The 19,752-nt window shown below is 43.9% G+C and overlaps 1 protein-coding gene across 4 annotated transcripts in view; it reads left to right on the top strand.

The window, feature by feature from the left end:
* The window catches only part of LRRC49 (leucine rich repeat containing 49), a 103,924-nt gene that overhangs the window by 49,550 nt on the left and 34,622 nt on the right, over window positions 1-19,752 (top strand). For 3 of the 4 annotated variants that reach the window (XM_010955323.3, XM_010955322.3, XM_045516917.2), the window contains one exon: window positions 9,867-10,014. In XM_010955323.3, coding sequence (XP_010953625.2) covers window positions 9,867-10,014 — 148 coding nt within the window. Of the gene's footprint in view, window positions 1-5,249; window positions 5,931-9,866; window positions 10,015-19,752 lie in introns of those variants that run through there. The other variant, XM_045516918.2, reaches the window with a different exon arrangement.

Here is a 19,752-nt window from a genome sequence, read left to right as displayed (position 1 = left end):
AGTCTAAAAGAATATAATAAAAAAAACCTGTGTTTTTAAAAAAAAAGAAAACTGCATTCAAAGTTGCTTGGGTTAGTTCTCCTGTTACTTCAGTGCGATTATGTTATTCATTTAAATAGTAGATTTATTTGTTTGTATTCACTTTTTGTTTCCCCTCCAACCTTCTAATTTGATACACTAATTTTTCAGTCGATGTAACAATAACGTGGTTCTAAAACTTAGCTGTGTGAGAAGGTATCACTCGGAGGTCTCTCACTTTCCCCCTCTTTCTACCCACTTCCGGTGCCCCTCCTTTCCATCCTGTCTCTCCCACTCTTACAGGTAAATCTCATACATTGCTGGCTTATCCTTCTCATGTTTCTTTTCTGTACGTATCAGCGGATATGTTTGCACTATAGGGAAACTCCCACGTATTTTTCCCTAGTATTTGCATGGTATTTCTAGCATTTGCAGATTTTTTTTTGGAGGGTATGATATTTGAAGCTAATTTTTTCAAATGTCTAGTTGTCTGAGAGACACTTGCTGAAAAGCTCGTCTTTTCCCTGGTGACTTGGGGCTCTGCCTTTGGTAGCACCTTATCTACCTCCATGGAAGCTCAGTAATCATGATCTTGTTTCACTTTCCCCTTCCTCCTACCTTCCGTGTTCTCAGCTACATTATTTCTACCTTCCTGCACGCGAGACACACTGTATATAATACACAGCATGCTGTTCTCCCACAGGGTTTGTGCCTTTGTTCTAGTCCTGGGTCTACAGATGACACTGAACGCACACCATCCATGCCCTGAGCCCCGCACAGGTGTCCTCAGCCATCTGTCAGCGGATGAAGTTCACCCAGGACACTCCTCAAGAAGGGCTCGTGGGGGCAGGATAGTCTGGCATCTTACCAGTTTAAAAGTGTTTCTGTATTTTGACACTTAAAGGACAGCTTGTCTAAATATAAAATTCTCAGTTCATTCATTCTTTCCTTGGGTTTTTAAAAAAATGCTGCTCTGTTGTTATTCTGCACTGTAAGTTGTGTTTAGGGCATCTGGTGCCAGTCTGATTTCAGTTTTGATCTTTATGCTTAGAGATCTTGAGGTTAAAAAAAATTTAAGTCTAATAGTTTTATTAGGATATGTTTTCAAATCGATCATTCTGGTTCAGTTTTCTCTGGTACCTGTTGGGCCTTTTCAATATGTGCATTTTGGTCTTTTCTTGTTTCCAACGAGTCTTCCTGGGTTACAGTTTTAAGTATCAGGTCTGTTCAGTTGTTTTGCTTTTATCTTTAGGACCTCCTACTACACATCCTTTTCTTCTTTGGCTTTCTTCTCTTTCAACCACTTTACTTCTGATCCATTTTATTTCTTTGCCACGTTTTCATTTTCTTGGTTATTTTTTTCTGGCTTTCTTCAATGACCCTTAGTAAAATTTTATTTGGATCTAGTCTCCCTTGGGGACTTTGTCATTTAATCTTTGATTCTGCAATGATTTTGTCTTTTCATTTCTTTCCCACATTCAGTCAAGTCTCTTTTCATTTATTCCTAATTATTGTCCATTTCTGCTTTTAATTTTTGAATTTCTTATCCAAGGTGGTTTCTCATTCCCCCAAACGCAATGACGGTTTGAAGACTGCCACCTGAACTCATGTGCACTCAAAGACCCCTTGCCCGTAGTGCGTGCTCTGACCCACTGGGGCTCTTCCGGGATTTTTACACTTAGTGTGGCCTTTCCCTTTCTGGTTGTGATTTTAGCTTAGTTTTAGTCCCACTGCTAGTGCCCCTTTTCTCTCTTGCACATAGTTTTTTCCAAAGTGCCCTTCCACATTACCTGCTTATAGGTAACCTGATACTTGGGCATTCCTCATCTTTTAGTTATGTTGTGGGCATAGGTTTTATATGATCTGTTTGTTGTTCTTGTGGTCCTGTATTGTTTTTGGAAGATGGGCTGGGACACTCAGTTTATGCCCCTGCATTTGTTGCAGAAAAACGTGTTACAGCTCAGTTGTGACAGCAACCTGGATCCGGGCGAGAGACCAAGCAGCACTTGGAGAGTTGGAGAACACAGGTTTATTACGCCAGCGGGCCCAGAAGAGTCAACACTCCAAGCTCTGAGCCCCATCTGTAGGTTTACACAGGCCTTTTATAGGCTGCCTGTTTACACTTTGCAACGTCATATGCAAATAAGGTATAAGAAAAGTTGACTTATTAGGAACAAGCTTTGTAGAAATGGACCAATCAGGAGGGAGAGAAATAACCAATCAGGAATGAGCTCCATGCAAATAAAGTACAACAAATGGACCAATCAGAAGTTAGGGAAGTGGACCAGTCAGGAGTGAAGGAAATAACCAATCAGGCGTGAGCTCAGGGAACCAATAGAATTTTAGGGGTAAGTAAGCTGTTTCAGAGGCAAAAAGTGAGATAGAGCCTCTGGGCCAGGGAACCGGATGGTGCTGGCAGGAGAGCAGTGGCTCTGCCTGGGGGTCCTGCCGGTCTTTTTATGGGGCTTCCCGCCTCACATCTGCCTCACGTGTATGTGTAAACGTGCGTGTATGTGTGTAGATATTGTATGTGTGTACTTGTATCTGCTATCAGAATGTAATTCCTTAAGAGTAGCAATTCAGTTTTACTCATCTTTCCGTCTTTAGCAATAATCCCAGTACCTATCACATGCAATGCCCTTTAAACATTTCTTTTTCTTATTAACAATTAAAACAGAATTGCAGTAGAGCATGTTTCTCTGTTAAAAATCATCTATCTCTTTTCCAAAGGCTGCAGATAGCTAAAGGATTGTGACAGGAAGTGCAGACTCCTCTAACTATGCAGCTGGGCCTGCGGGCTGGACAGCAGCACGGGGAGTTATTTGAGAGCCTGAATGCACAGAAATTGCCATGTTGCTCATGACAGAAGGAATGTGATGTATGCATAGTGTTATAAGATGGTGCGTTCACTTCAGAGGAGAGCCCCATGGCTCCTGGGTGACACATGATTGTCCTTATTATTCTTGTGACTTGACTATGAAATGAGGTGAGAGAGTGCAGAAACCTTCTGCTTAGGGGAGCGGCAGATAGCGGTGCTGTGCGGTGCTCCTGTGCTCCGGATTGACTGGGAGGGTCCGAAGTGCCACAGTGAACGGTTAGTGTTCTGATGGAATCTGAGGGGAAGCGATGCCGTGCTCACCAGCACCGGTCTCACTCTGACTCTTCCTCACAGTCCTCCTGTCTGGGTCACGTACCAAATGAAACTTAATGTAATTTCTGCACGATAACTGCCATTTCTGTAAGAAATAGATACTTTTGTCAGTTTGTGATTCGGAAAGAGGGGAGAGTGGTGGATGTGGGGTAGGGATCAAACCTAGGAATGTGCTTGGGGACTTCTGTGCAAGTGTTACGGGCTGAATTGTGTCCCCCAGATTCGTGCGTTGAATCCTAACCCCCAGGACCTCAGAATGTGATCTGGTTTGGAGAAAAGGCATTTAAAGAAGTAATTAAGGTAAAGTGAGGTCATAGGGAAAGGTCCTTATCCTAGTAAGAAGAAATTAGGACACCTCCACACACAGAAGGAAATCTTGTGAACACAGGGAGAAGACAGCCACAGAGAGAGGCCTCGGAAGAAAAAAACCCCGCCATCACCCTGGTCTTGGGCTCCTGGCCTCCAGAACCACGAGAGAATACATCTCAGTTGTTTAAGTGACTGTTCGTGGTGCTTTGTCGACACCCCTACCAAACTAGTAGTGCAAAGGTACTCACCGCAGAATTTTTAAATAGCAGCTCCAGATGGAAACAAAAGATGTGCCCAACAGTGGGCGCGGAGTTATGTTCGTGTCCCGCTCTGCCTGTCCTGCCCCCCTGGCCGTCCCCTGTGGGCGGCAAAGGACAGTGAGGGTAGTCAGGGCTGCGGGCTGCCGTCACCTGGGGTAACCTGAGCCACCTCGCGAGAATCATCGGTCCTGAGCACCCCTGCTCTTGGGCCGCGGGCCCCTCTGTGCGGTGGATGGAGTTGATCGTGGACGTGCCAGGGAGAAACAGAAGACGGGTACTGTGCCTGGGGATTTTAAGGACTCAGGCTCAGTATATCCCTTTTCACCAAAACAATTTCATTTTGTTTTCTGCACAGATTTCCTCCAGAGCTCCCGCTGAATTCGGGTTTAAGCCGCTAGGTTCTCTTTACCGTCCGTACATGTCCAATTCCATGCCAACACCATATATACTTGTTATGTCTGATTAAATATTGTTTTTGCCAACAAAACCTTACAATATAATTCCCAAAATTCATTGCCACAAGCAAAAACCTTTCAAGATTTCCCCTAGCAGTTTCCTTATGAGCGCACTTGGTTATTCTGGTCTGTTTCACCTTGGCCCCCATGCTACACATGGTAGCGAGTAAGCGAGCTTTTCATTAGGGTGATTTCAGAGTATGTGGTGCTTTGTGGGCATGAAAGCTTAAAACCCCTTTTACTGAAGCACCTAACTTACCTTTGGGGGAGAACTTTCCAGTTAGAGAAGTTTGACATTTGGAAATTGTTAGTTTAATATGTGTGTGGTATATATGCATAGACAGGAATTTCATTTTTTCTCTGTATTTTGTTAAGTGGGCACAAAGTGGACGGAAGTCGTTTCTGTCCCTTGTGAGAGGGGAGCTTGGTCAGCAGGACGGTCTGCTCTCTGTGGGCTCTTCAGCACACAGGAAGCGGGTGTGGCGCTGGGGGGAGAAGAAGTGTGTGAGCAACCTGGAAAAAGATTAAAGTCAGACTACGAGGTTCGTGTCAGCCTCTGGACCAGGACTTTTCCATTCTTGGTACTTTAAAGAAATGAGCAACTTAGTGTTCTTAGAAAAGGAGAGACCATTCGTAAAAGCCGGCACCGCTCCCCTGTACTTACTGCCGTGTTTCCAAGTGCTTTTGTTTTTTTAACAATCTGATTTTTTCTTTTGTTTGGGTGGGATGTGACCCTTCATTAGCCTGTATGTGTACTTAAGGAGTCTTGTTTTATTTGATTGGAGAATGTTTTTAAAATCATATGCACCTTAATAACTGTGTTTCTGGGAATGTCTGGCATGTTTATTGGTCAAATGCCTTGCAGATGAAAGTGAAACATTGTGAGGAATCTTCTGGATCAAACACGGATCTATTTTTACTTTAGTAAAACTATTCAAAGCATAAAGCCTTCAGTCTGGGTGTCGGTGCTGGCAGCTCACCTGGGAGGGCTGCCGGGAAAGTGCCTGCTATGGGCTGCAGTGATTTTCCCATCCCTGCTGCCTCTGGTTGTCGTGCTTGAACTACAGACATGGACCAGCTGAGCACCACCAGGTCTCCTGGGTTTCCAGAGCACTGCACGACGGCTGCGTTCACGGGCGTCCTGTTTTCTTCTGAGTTCACTAACATGCTTTCAAGTTTTCAAAGTCAGTGAAGATACCGTTGAGTTTTGTGTCTGACACCAGCCCTTAAGAGATTATTAGACGAATTCCGTTCTCCAGAGGAGCACTGGAGAGGTAGAGCTGGGGTCGGTGGCAGTCATTTTAGTTTAAAATTATACCTGCTCTTAAAACAAGCCGTAGACGCTCTGCAGTCCAGCTGGGAAATCGACAGTGACGAGCAGCAGGGCTGGAGCACGCCTGCTCTGAGTGCCGTCTCCCCGCTTCTCTGTGCTCTGGGCGTGCGTCCACTTTCTCCGTGCATCTGCTTGCCTGGCGACAGAGAGCAGGTGTCAGGGTCATAGCAGTTCACAGTTTACAGTTTAATTTTGTTCAGAGACGCTGGGCCGTTGAAGAGAAGCGCTCCTCACCATGGAAGGGTGCTGCTGCCTCTGCTCCTCCCCTTGGCTAGGGTCTCACGGCTGAAGGTAGTCGCCCTGTTCTGTGCGAGCCGGGGGAGGACTTAATGAAAGCCTTTTGGAAACATGTCCTAACAGCCCCTGGCCAACAGCATCGCGTCGTGTTCCTGTTCCTGGTAAAGGTGAGCTGGTAGGTGGAAAGGTGATCTGCAAATATGTATTTTTTTGTATTTCAAATTTCTTTGTAAACCGATTTGAGATATAACTTGCATGTAACACAAGGCACCCAATTTTAAGTGTAGAGCTCACCGAATCTTGACAACGTGTACGTTCTTTTTTTTTTTTTTTAACATTTTTTATTGATTTATAATCATTTTACAATGTTGTGTCAAATTCCAGTGTTCAGCACAATTTTTCAGTCATTCATGGACATATACACACTCATTGTCGCATTTTTTTCTCTGTGAGTTATCATAACATTTTGTGTATATTTCCCTGTGATATACAGTGTAATCTCGTTTATCTATTCTACAATTTTGAAATCCCAGTCTATCCCTTCCCACCCTCCACCCGCCTGGTAACCACAAGTCTGTATTCTCTGTCTGTGAGTCTATTTCTGTTCTGTATTTACGCTTTGTTTTTGTTTGTTTGTTTTTGTTTTTGTTTTTGTTTTTGTTTTTTAGATTCCACATATGAGCGATCTCATATGGTATTTTTCTTTCTCTTTCTGGCTTGCTTCACTTAGAATGACATTCTCCAGGAGCATCCATGTTGCTGCAAATGGCATTATGTTGTCGGTTTTTATGGCTGAGTAGTATTCCATTGTATAAATTTACCACATCTTCTTTATCCAGTCACCTGTTGATGGACATTTAGGCTGTTTCCATGTTTTGGCTATTGTAAACAGTGCTGCTATGAACATTGGGATGCAGGTGTCATCCTGAAGTAGATTTCCTTCTGGATACAAGCCCAGGAGTGGGATTCCTGGGTCATATGGTAAGTCTATTCCTAGTCTTTTGAGGAATCACCACACTGTTTTCCATAGTGGCTGCACCAAACTGCATTCCCACCAGCAGTGTAGGAGGGTTCCCCTTTCTCCACAGCCTCTCCAGCATTTGTCATTTGTGGATTTTTGAATGATGGCCATTCTGACTGGTGTGAGGTGATACCTCATTGTAGTTTTGATTTGCATTTCTCTGATAATTAGTGATATTGAGCATTTTTTCATGTGCTTTTTGATCATTTGTATGTCTTCCTTGGAAAATTGCTTGTTTAGGTCTTCTGCCCATTTTTGGATTGGGTTGTTTATTTTTTTCTTATTGAGTCGTATGAGCTGCTTATATATTCTGGAGATCAAGCCTTTGTCGGTTTCACTTGCAAAAATTTTCTTCCATTCCGTAGGTTTTCTTCTTGTTTTACTTCTGGTTTCCTTTGCTGTGCAGAAGCTTGTAAGTTTCATTAGGTCCCATTTGTTTATTCTTGCTTTTATTTCTTCTAGGAGAAAATTTTTGAAATGTATGTCAGATAATGTTTTGCCTATGTTTTCCTCTAGGAAGTTTATTGTATCTTGTCTTATGTTTAAGTCTTTGATCCATTTTGAGTTGATTTTTGTATATGGTGTAAGGGAGTGTTCTAGCTTCATTGTTTTACATGCTGCTGTCCAGGTTTCCCAACACCATTTGCTGAAGAGACTGTCTTTATTCCATCGTATATTCTTGCCTCCTTTGTCGAAGATGAGTTGACCAAAAGTTTGTGGGTTCATTTCTGGGCTCTCTATTCTGTTCCACTGGTCTATATGTCTGTTTTGGTACCAATACCATGCTGTCTTGATGACTGTAGCTCTATAGTATTGTCTGAAGTCTGGGAGAGTTATTCCTCCAGCCTCTTTCTTTCTCTTCAGTAATGCTTTGGCAATTCTAGGTCTTTGATGGTTCCATATGAATTTTATTATGATTTTTTCTAGTTCTGTGAAATATGTCCTGGGTAATTGGATAGGGATTGCATTAAATCTGTAGATTGCCTTGGGCAGTGTGACCATTTTAACAATATTGATTCTTCCAATCCAAGAGCATGGAATATCTTTCCATTTTTTGACGTCTTCTTTCATTTCCTTCATCAGTGGTTTATAGTTTTCTGTGTATAATTCTTTCACCTCCTTGGTTAGATTTATTCCCAGATATTTTATTACTTTGGGTGCTATTTTAAAGAGGATTGTTTCTTTACTTTATTTTTCTGTTGATTTATCGTTAGTGTAAAGAAATGCAACTGATTTTTGAACGTTAATTTTGTAACCTGCTACCTTGCTGAATTCTTCAATCAGCTCTAGTAGCTTTTGTGTGGACCTTTTAGGGTTTTCTATATATAGTAACATGTCATCAGCATATAATGACACTTTTACCTCTTCTTTTCCAATTTGGATCCCTTTTATTTCTTTCTCTTGCCTGACTGCTGTGGCTAGGACTTCCAGGACTATGTTTAATAGGAGTGGTGATAGTGGGCAGACTTGTCTTGTCCCAGATCTTAGTGGGAAGCTTTTGAGTTTTTCACCGTTGAGTACTATGCTGGCTGTAGGTTTGTCATATACAGCTTTTATTATGTTGAGATATGTTCCCTCTATACCTACTTTGGCGAGAGTTTTTATCATAAATGGGTGTTGAATTTTATCAAATGCTTTTTCTGCATCGATTGAGATGATCATGTGGTTTTTGTCCTTTCTTTTGTTGATGTGATGTGTACGTTCTTGTAGCCGCCACCGCAGTCACTAACAGGAGACAAGCCTGACTGCTGCTCTGGTTTCTGCAGAGCCCGCTCCCCGCTGCTCACACTCACGGCCACCACCTTCCCTTTGATGTGCTCGGCCCTCACTCTGCACCACTGCTGCTTACTGCAGTCTGCTCTGGAACTGGCGTTTTGCTCTTAACTCCTTTTTCCCCCTTGTACTTTCTATAATATCTCTAAGTTATGATTATTCTAATCACATTAGCCGCCCACCTTGCTTAAAATCCCTTGAGGGCCCTTCGCAGTTCCCCTTCTCAGTCATCAGTTTCTAGGTAAGAGGTTGGTTCACGACGGCATTGAACAGTTGTGAAATATACACGGGGAACCGGACTCGTGAAGGGCAGGTGATGAGTTAGTTCACTTAACAGTGTGGAAGAAATAAAAGCTCACCTTGTATTTCAGGGTTTAAATTATCAGAAGCATTTTACTTGATTCTCACTTTATGCAAACAACTGTGAGGGAAGGAGAGAAGCATCTTTCAAATATTCATTTCAACGTTAGAAACTGGAGCCAGCCGAAGGAGCTTCCGATGACCAGAGCTGGAGCCACCTGAACAGGATAAGTAACGTGGTGCCGGATCATAACCCAAAGTACAAAGTAGAGTGTCCGTGAATCGACAAACAGGGAAAAGAGGCAAACTTCTTGGGAAGAGAATTCCAGATAATTGATATAGATCCTCTGCTCTCAACGAGCGGAAACTGAACTTCCCACTGACTGAGTGTGGGCTGCACGTGGTGACTTCCTTCCAGAGAACTCAGTGTGGAAAGGAGGGGAGGGGAGAGTAACTTTACATCAGAGAAACCTGAAGAACAGGTGACCAGTGTTGGCATGAAGAGTGACAGGCATGTTAGTAATAATAAGCACTGTGACCCCAGTCTAATCATGAAGAAGCATCAGGCAGATTCCAGCAGAGGAGCAGCCTGCAGAATAAGGGGTCAGGGCTCCTCAAAGCTGTCCAGGCTGTCACACACAGAGAAAGTCTAAGAAAACGCCACAGCCACAGGAGGAGCCTAAGGAGACACGACAGCTAAATGTGATCTGGTGTCCCGGATGGGATCCTGGAACAGAAAAGGACATTCGGTAAAAACTAAGGAAATCTGGGTAAAATATGGACTTGAGTTAACAAGGATGATCGATGCTATTTCATTCATTGTAAAACGTGTGCTGTGCTAACACAGGGTGTTAACACCAGGGAAACTGGGTGCGGAGTGTATGAGGACTCTGTACTGGTCTCAGTTTTTCTGTAAATCTAAACCTGTTCTAAAAAATAACGTGTCTGAAACTAAGGAAAGCACTGTTGAGGGTCCCCGGTAACCCGCTGGTTTCTGTCTCCCCTGCAGTTTCGAGAGTGTTTGCTGCCTTGCTGACTCTACTTCCCTCTCTGACATCACCTTTGATGGCAACCCAATAGCTCAAGAGTCATGGTACAAACACACTGTCCTTCAGAATATGATGCAGCTGCGCCAGCTGGATATGAAGAGGGTCACGGTGGGTGAGGGTCCCCCAGAGTGCTCGCCACGGTGCTCCGCTGGGTGGGTGGGGAGCTGGGCTGCGCGCGCTTTGCTTGAAATGCTTCTCACCTTTGAAGCACTGTGGATCATCACGACTATGTACTTCTCAAGCATAACGGTGAGCCTTTTACCTCCTGTCCCCTATTCCCGCTTTCACTGAGTAGACCTAGCCTTCTGTTTAAACTAATCCTCATGCTTATTTTTCACTCTTGCTTAATATCCAACTATTTACTTTGGAGGAGATGAGTAAGAATTTCACCGGTGAGTTGCGCAGCGTGGCGGTTAAGGACGAGGGTGCTGGAGCTGGCCTGCAAGCCTGAGTGCTGGCCTGGCCGCTTTCCGGCTGCGTGCCCTTTGGCGGTTTACTTAATCTTTCTGTCCTCTTTTCCTCAGAGTAAAATGGGGATTGTGGTCGTGTCGTGTCACAGGGTTGCTGTCAAGGTAGAACGAAGTGCTAAGCCGCAGGACGGGCTGAGGCTCCCGGAAGCGGTGCGGCCTGTTGCGCTGGGCTTGACGCGCTCCCGCTCAGCGGGGCGTCTCGTCTCTGTTCATTGTGTCTCCATGGGAGACACTAGACGTTTCCATGTGGCTCCTGATCTAAGTGAAATGCTGCACACAGTACCCCTCCTCTTAACTGTACCATGTACGTAAGCATACTGCAGGCTCTAGAAAGTTCTGTGATAAAGACACTTGCCAAAATTTGTTTCATTGCACCCCAGATTTATTTGAATACTTACCATCAAAGAAAATATCTGTTAGTAATCTCAGTTTGATCATCTCTGACCTAGAAAAATGTCCTAAACTTCCATCTGTTTTCTCACTTCTAGACTCTGCTAATTTTGATGTGGATCCTGAGTGGTCAGCTAGGTTTGTTCAGCTGCCAGTCGGCTCACTGCCTGTACACTAATGTCACAGTGTGTGCCGCTCACAGTTCTTCCTCAGCAGTATTGTGGACATCTAAGGTGGCCAGCGGATGGGCAAGGTGTGGCGGGATCCGTAAGTCCCAGGAGGCCTCTCAGGTTCCGCCTGTCTCTGTTCATGGAGATGAGGTTCTCTGTCCTTCCAGTTTGCTCAGACCTGCACCGTCCACTGTGTCTCATATGTTTACCCTCATCTCCACAGCTGTCTCACTGAGGCATCTGTGGTTCTTCTAATTGCTCTTCCGGATGGGGTTGTGACGAACAGGAACCCATTTATATAAAATAGTACTTAATTATGCTTCCCGTAGTGAATTTTATTTACTGAAGTACAGTCAGTCACAAAGCGCGCAGTTACCTTGTACGCCAGCCTTGTCTGCCACCTCAGGACGTCGTCTGTGAGGGCGGGAGCCGTTCTTCCTCCGGGCGGCAGGGGAGGACGCACCACACGGCTTCCTCCCTTCCTTTTCTGGCTCGCCCGAGGCTGGGCGCGCAGTCAGGTTCAGCCGAGGCTTGCTGGCTCAGTGCGCCCGGCCTGTGCGCGGGCCTCATGTAAGGAGGTGCGTGCCGCGTGCGGTGCCTGCCCTTGGGCGCCTGCCTGGCCAGGACGTGAGGAGATGGGCTGGGGTGGAGCAGGGCCTGCTGTTCTGACGTGTGTACAGCGGCCGACCTTGCGCGTCTGCTCCTCACTGTTTAATTTTAGAAATTAAATTTTTTTAAATGGAAATAATATCAAAATTAGAGGAAAGCTGTAAGTACAAAGAACTTGTTTTTCTTGAACCATTTGAGAGTAAGCTTCTGACTCAGTTCCTCAGCCAGCCTGAACACATCAGTGTGTATTTCCTGCAAGCAAAGACATTCTCCCATGTAAGCACAAGAGAGCCAACAAAATCAGGAAATAAATGCTGAGTAATTGCTAGTGTCTGATTCTCACACCACGGTCACGTTTTACTGGTCACATCAGCAGTATTCTGTGGAGCCACGTGGTCCAGTTTGGAATTAGATGTTGCAAAGAGGAGGTGTATTTTGTTGTCATGTCTCTGTCACCATTTTTCTGGAGCAGTTCCTCAGTCTTTCCTTGACTTTCATGACTTTGACATTTATGAAGATTACAAGTCAGTTATTTTGTAGAATGACCCTAAATTCAGGTTTTATTTGATGTTTCCTGACAATTTTTGGTTATAGATTTTTGGCGTAAACATCACAGAAGTGATTTTGCGTACTCCCCCCTTGCTGCTGGCAGGTGGTGTTTAATTTGTATTTGTCTCTTCACTGATGTTCTTCACTTTGGCTCGGTGTCCAAGACTTCAGTTCAGTTCTGGCCCTGTCTATCCAGATGTACCATCAGATGTCACAGGCTGAGGGCTCAGTCCCGTGGGACTGCATGCACGCTCCCTCCTCCGCCCAAGATGCTGGTGACAAGACTGTTACCTGTGCTTCTGACCCACTGGCTGTAAACCAGAGGGTCCCGTACCCCCGTCCTCAGGTCTGAGCTATTCGCTAGAGCGGCTCACAGAACTAAGAGAAACGTTCCACTTACTAGGCCACCAGCTCACTGTGAAAAGACGGAAGTCAGAAACGCCCAGGGGGAGGAGCCGCGTGGGGCGGGCATGTGGGAAGGGACACGGAGCTTCCGCGCCCTCAGAGCGTGTCCCTCTCCCCAGACCTCCAGGTCTCACCAGCCCCAAAGCTTCTGAACCCTGTCCTTCTGGGCTTTTATGGAGGCTTCATTAAATAGTCATGGCTGATTATGTATCATCAGCGACTTGGCAGTTGATTCAGCCTCCACCTTGTCTCCCCTTCCTGGAGGTCTGTGGGTGGGATGGAAAGTTCCAGCCCTCTAATTGCCTGGTTGGTTCTCCTGGCAACCTGCCTCCACTCTTAGGTGGGGTCCAGAAGTCATCTCATTAACAAAACAAAAGACACCTTTATCACTCCTCACATTTGGGAAATTCCTAGGGTTTTGGGAACTGTGAACCAGAAACTGGGATGAAGACCAAAGACGTATTTCTTATAATAAATCATAATATCACGCCTTTGTAATCCCATTCCTCATAAAAAATTCAATTTATTAACTTACTCATATCAGTATGGACTCATGGTATTTAGTCTCACCTTTTATTTATACCTTTTTACTGACTTTTTAAAAGATGTTTTATTAATTAACAGGTCTGGCAAACAATAGCCCATGAGTGGGCCACCTATTTTTGTAAATAAAGTTGCCCTGGAGCACAGTCACGTTCACTCATTGATGAATTACCTACACTTGCTTTGATGCTGCGATGGCACAGCTGAGTAGTTACTGAAGAAACGTGTGGCCTGCAGCCCTAGAAGATTTGCCGTCTGGCTGGAAGTTTGCTAATGCTGGGTCTGGAGCTATTTTTTCTCTTTAAGAATGACATCTTGATTAAATTTTTATATAATTTACCATAGGAACATTCTAGCTGGGGTGGATCACACAAATATTTAATGAACTTCCATGCCCTTGGGCTGTGGTTCCCAAACTGTGCCAAGGATGCTGAACTCACAGGGGCCCTGTAGAATGTTTATAATTTCCAAGCTAAACACAGTGATATTTGAGCTCTGTGAGACACAGAAAATTACCAGCTTAAGGTAATTTTCCATTTCAACATTAGGTCACAGTGCATTTCTCTCTATGGCATCATATTCTGGCAAAGCTGAGCTTTCAGTGGTGATTGTGATAAAAACAAACACCATGCCAAAATCAGGACAGAGCAAGCAGTGAGGGTGGACGGCCGGGTCCAGGCTAGTTCTAATGTGTGAGAAGTTGGGTGATGCTCTGCACGTGCACGCAGTTCATCGGTAATTGTGGTTATTTAAGGATGGGATTTTTTCTTTAATTTACGCGTATTATTGCTTTTTCAGATGGCTGCTAAGTTGCTAAAACATGAATACTTACTAAATTGTTTACTAACTGCTTAGTAAACAGAGCTGTAACATATTTCTTTTGACCTAGAGACACCGTGAGAAGATTCCTGAGTGCAGGCATGCAGGTGGAGTACGATGCAAGGTGACCAGCTAGTTAGATACGATCCATCTCTAGATTAGTACATACACACCACACACACACACAAACACACACACACACACACACACACACACACACACACACCCATGATGCTGTCAAGGAGCAGAGCACTCCTGTGTCTGCTGGAGAAGCAGGGAAAGCTCCCAAGGAGGAAAGACTTGAGCCTGCAGAGCAGCACAGGAGGAGGAGGATGTATGCGTGGACGATGCCCAGGGAGGTGCAGGCGCGAGGAACGCCGAGCGCCGTGGGAAGTGCGGCTGCGCACCGAGGGCAGGGGGAGGAGGGCACGAGCGGGAGGATGCTGCCTGGCGAGGGCGGGGTCGCGGAGGGCATTTATGCCATAAGAACAAGTTTAGAGTTTTGTCCTGAACGTGATAGGAAACCCTTGAAGGGTTTCCTGGTTAAGTGGGATCTGCCTGTTGGGAGGGTTGTCTGTGTGAGCAGTAGTGCAGAGGACGAGTGGGGAGGCCAGGCAGGGCGATTAGCCGGGGTAGGAGCTCTGGGGGTCTGGTCCAGAGGAGCGGCAGGAGGTAGCAGGATGTTGGGAGATAATGTGAGTTATTGGCCTCAGTTCCTGTTTTGCTTTTGTTATCTCTGTTAGGAGGAATGGCTTATAGTTAGTAAAGAGTGGAAATAAATATTAGTAAGATGAAAGTAAAGCCTAGGATAGGTGAATGAAAAGCTTGAATTAGACCCGTTTAGAGCAGGGGCTGACAGTAAGCACACCGGGCTTTGGGGCTTACGCGGGCTCTGGTGAAAACTGCTCACCTCTAATTGTAACCTGAAAGCGGTCGTGGACGGTACGTAAATGAATGAGCATAGCCCTGTTCCAGTAAAACCTTATCTACAAAAACAGGTGGCACGCTGGATTTGGCCTGTGGGCAGGAATGTGTCAGTCTTTGATCCAGAACAAGGAATAAATGGAGTGAATAAACTGCTAGGCACCTGCCAATTCTGTCTGAGAAGCAGTGTGGAATAGCAGAGTAGCTGAAAGGTAAGATGGACTAATCTGTCTTTTTATCCTGAAAGGAAAGAATCCAGAGTCCACAAGTGGTGACAGCAAACTTGCAGGAAAGAAAGCTAAACTGAGGTGTCAGAAGGCGGGTTGTGAGTCCTGGAGGAACCGACCCCTAGGAGGCGGCATGAGTTCACTACACACAGTTTGTGCCGGACAGAACTAGGTGACCGTCCTGGATACTATGAAGAGACCCCTCAGAGAAGTGCTGCGGGGGACAGTGTCTTGGTATTCAGGCAAAGCATTCCACAAAGTCTTTATGACAGCACTTTGAGTACGCTGTGACAGCATGGTTGAATGGCTTTGTGGTTCAGGTGTCCCTGCAGAACACGAGTGACGGGCTGACGCCAGCCTGGAGAGACAGCTGTCCTGGCGTGCCCTGAGGCTCTTCCTTAGGCTTGTTCTGTTCAACATTTTTGAATATTGACTAGTTGAGAACATTTATATTATTCTGATAAAATATGTGAATGACAAACTGGAGAAGTTAGAGACTCTGGTATGTTGGTTGATCAAATTAGGATCCAAAAATAGCTCAACAATCTAGAGCAAAGTTGGGCAAACTACAGCCCGTGGGCCAGAGCCAGCCCACGGCTGGGGGTTTTTTGTTTGTTTGTTTTTGTTTTTTTACAGCCCTTAAGCTAAGGATGGGTTTTAGATTTGCTGAAGCATTGTGAAAAAAGAAAAAGAAAAATGCTTGAGAGACATTTTATGTGGATCACAAAGCTTAAAATATTTACTATCTGGCCCTTTACAGAAAAAGTTTGCTAACTTCTAGTCTACAAAAATAAGCAGAATTTAGCAAGATAAAAAAAATTGATACATTGGAAATTCTAGACTTTACTTCATAAAAACAAACAATAATTCTCAGCCAAATGCAGGGTTTTGGGAAACGAGAATTAGCATATGTGAAAAAGACCTGCATTGGAATTGATAAGTTTAAACTGAGTTAATTATAAGATATGATTGTTAGAAGTTAATATGATTTTTAAACCAATATTCATTTATAGAAATAGAGAATTTAGAAAAATGGACAATAGCCCCCTTTTTTTCTCTAACTGTTGAATTACACCGGAACTGTTAGTTTTAGAGGGGTGATAGCAAACTGGAGAATTTCCAGAGAACCTGGCACGATGCGTTGACAGAGGAGAAGACATAAGGAAGATAATGTAGTAGTCTTCAGGTATGCTTACAGCTGTCCAGAAAAGGAGAGAATAGATGCATTTTGAGGGTCTAGAACGAGGACAGTTGCATAGAAAATCCTGCCTCCCAGAACTTTTTATTTCCAAGGCAGTATTTTGTGAAAGCAGGTGCTGTTCTCACAGTTCTGAAGTGACGTGGTGCCTAAAGTTTTCACCTCGAACGCACATTTAGTTGGCGTCACATGAACTTGTTTACAGTTCGCTCTCTGGAGGTGGGGAAGCCTGTCGGACGGAGGCACGTCTCCTGCCACGGGAGCCGTTGCCTGCTGGTTCTCCTCCTCCTCCTGACAGATGGAAAGCTGGTGCCTCCCCTCCTTGGAGTTGGGTGTGGCTGTGCAACTTGCTTTGGCCGATGAAACGTGAGCAAATGGAATGTATATAGTTTTCAGAGACAAGCATTTAAAAGCCAGTGCGCGCTCCTCCGTGCTCTCCTCCCACGTGGTGCTCACTGGAGAAGCCCGCGCTGAGCTGAAGGTGCCGTCAGGCCCCGGCACCAGGAGTGCGTCGCCACTGCGTGGGGACAGTTGTGGTGGTCTTACGGGATCAAGAAACAAACCTTTCGGGGGGAGGGTACAGCTCAAGTGGTGGAGTGCATGTCTAGCATGCATGAGGTTCTGGGTTCAATCCCCAGTATCTTCATTAAAAAAATAAATAAATAAAACCTGATTACCTCCCCCTTCTAAAAAACAAAAACAAACAAACAAACAAAAGAAACTTTTCTTACCGTAAGCCAGTGTAAGCGTTGCAGGTGTCCTGGCAGTGTCCCCCGGCCTGGTCTGCAGTGCAGTACTGCTCCTGGGCCAGGCGGAGGCAGGGGGCGCGGCTGCTCTTCTTCACTCTGCCGGTAACTACAACCCTGGAAAAATTAGTTTTCTCTGTAAAAAAAAATTGTTTGAAAAATATGGGCCATCCTCTTCTAGACAAATCTCTGTGATTTTTAAGTAGTCAAGGAGGGCAGTGTCTTTGTAACTGTCTGTTCTGAAGTCTCTGGGTGAAAACCCACGTTGCCACTTGTTAAAATTCCACAGAGGAAGTTGCTGCCTGTATTAGGGCTGCTATTATTTACTTTGGAGCAAAACATCTTCTCATATAATATTTGCATCGTTTTAGAGCTTTAATAATCTGACAGAGTATAATGCCTATTAAATCACTGTGCTTCTTAATTAATATGAAATCGTTTCCATATTGGGTCTTCGTGACGAACTGAAATAAGGAAAAAAGTGCACGTGTATTTTTAGTCCCAGATAGATCCCTTTCTTTTGCTACATAAAGGATATGGCTTTTGTCCCAGAAATTGGACTATTATCATGAAGATGCCAGAATTTTACAGTATTTTTCCTTCTTACCCACAGGTTTATAGCTTATCTTTACAATTAGAGGTCTATTTTTGTTTCTAAGTTTAGATGCTCCGTAATTATTTGGGCTGAATAATTACCAGGTGTATAAATTTTTTAAAAACACTCAGTGTTTGAGTTGATTTGGCTTATACCCGGTTTTCCTAGGTTTAGCTTTCCTGTTAAAGTTCTACTGTTTTTAATAGAAGCTCAAGTTCTTTTTGAAAACTTGATGAAATCATCTCTTAAGTATGCACAGTGCGTTATCCATGCACTTTCCAGTACTGTGTGAAACTGGCTCTTTGAATAACCGATCTGTTTCTAGTTCACATTTCATAGATGAGTCAGTAATTGGACATCAGTATATTTTGCTCTTTTAAGAGGTTTGTTCTGAAACAGGTTATACTTAATAGGTACTAAATCAGCATTTGCTGAATAGAAGAGTTTAATATGATTGTTAATCAAGCTATTTTATGAAGCTAGAAATCAGGGCTCTGAATTTGTTATTTAGTTTATTTCTCTTCATTAGTCAGCCTTTAAACATTAAGAATAACTGTTTTCTGTATTGTAAAAGACACTTAATTCACCAAAAATCACATGAAATTTCTATTCCCTTTAAAACAAGTAAATCATATGGCAGATTACTACTGAGTTTTGACCTCACCCTTTTCATCTCTCTAAAATCAGTAAAACACATTTAAATATATCCTTATTGTAAAAAATACAAACTCCGTTTCTTGTTCAGACATGGCTTCTGGTCCTGATTCTGAATTCTCAGAGCACCCATTTCCTCATTTCTAAGACTAGTCTCCCTGTGGATGCATTTCTGGTTTCCTTTTTAACTCTATGGTGGTTTATTTTTGTGCATGTTTTATTTACTTCTTTAGATCTTTGTTTTCAGAAGTATTTATAATGGCTCACCCCCTGGAATACACCTCCACGGCCTCTTCGACCTTCCTTAATCCTAATGTAACATGTACTGATCAGGATAGGCTAGATCATGTTACAGCAACAGCTCCTCTAACCTCAGTGCATTAAAGCAGCGCAGTTTATTTCATGCGCCCACGGTTGGTCTGCCCATTGTATGTGGTCTGGGAACTTTACTCATTCCAGGACCAAGGCCTTCAAAGTAGCCGCCATGTGGAGCTCTGCAGGTTCTGTAGCAGAGCTGAGAGAGAATAGCTGAATCATATACTGTCTTTGAATGCCTCCACCTAGGAGTAAACACACGTCATGTTCGTTCATACGACGTTGGCCAAAGCAAGTCATATGGCCACACCTAACTTGCCACACCTAACTTCAGGGGGCGGGAAGAGCTCTCTCACAGTGTGGCCGGGTTGTGGGAAGACACAGGAGTATTTGGCAAACAGCTCTTGTGACCATCCATCATGTTTTAAATCAAATGTTAACTTCTGGTAGAAGTATAAATCAGCACTACATTTATGGAGGGCAATTTGCAAACATATCAAAAGCCCCAGAAATATGTTACCATTTGATTTAGTAGTTCAGTTTTAGGAAATTATCAAACAGATACACAAAGACGTACATTGAATAATTCATTCTTTGAATTGAATATCTACTGTGTGCTGGGGAGCTGACATGGTCTGTACCTTTGTGCAGCTGTTTGCAAGAGAGGGGAGACACGGTACCAGAGAGAATTTCAATGAAACAGGCTGAGTGCTGTGGTGGGCAAGTAGGGGGCGGGCTGAGTGCGCACAGGAAAATGTCTTGCGACCTCTTTTACAGCTGTGTAAAATCTGCTCTTCACCCCCACCTCCACTGAGTTTTTAATTTCAGTGTTTGTAGTTTTTTATTTCTTGAAAAGTTCTCCTTCAAATGTACTGAGTTGCTTTTCGTAGTTTTCTATCTCTGAAGTACTTTCAGGCTTATCTTTTATGAAGAAATTGTTTTCTCAAATTGTGACATCATTTTTAATGCCTACAAATCTTTTGATAATAAAAATTAAAAGTTACATGGTTATAATTTACAATATTAAATTTTACCAATCTTCACAGGGGGGAAAAACACGATCCAGATTGCAACATTAAAAAGTTTGCTCATAGTGGGTATCATAAGGTGATACATAAATGATAAGATTTGAGTGAGGGTGTTGGGATTATGGCATTTAAAAATTTTTTTTGAAACTGTCTGTAATGTTATTTCATGGTTTTTAGAGTGGAAGAGATTAGACTCACCAGATC

The sequence above is a fragment of the Camelus bactrianus genome, chromosome 27, assembly GCF_048773025.1.
Source record: "Camelus bactrianus isolate YW-2024 breed Bactrian camel chromosome 27, ASM4877302v1, whole genome shotgun sequence".
Taxonomy (NCBI): Eukaryota; Metazoa; Chordata; class Mammalia; order Artiodactyla; family Camelidae; genus Camelus; species Camelus bactrianus.
The sequence above is the reverse complement of the archived record's forward strand: the minus strand, read 5'-3'. Positions and strand labels throughout refer to the sequence as shown.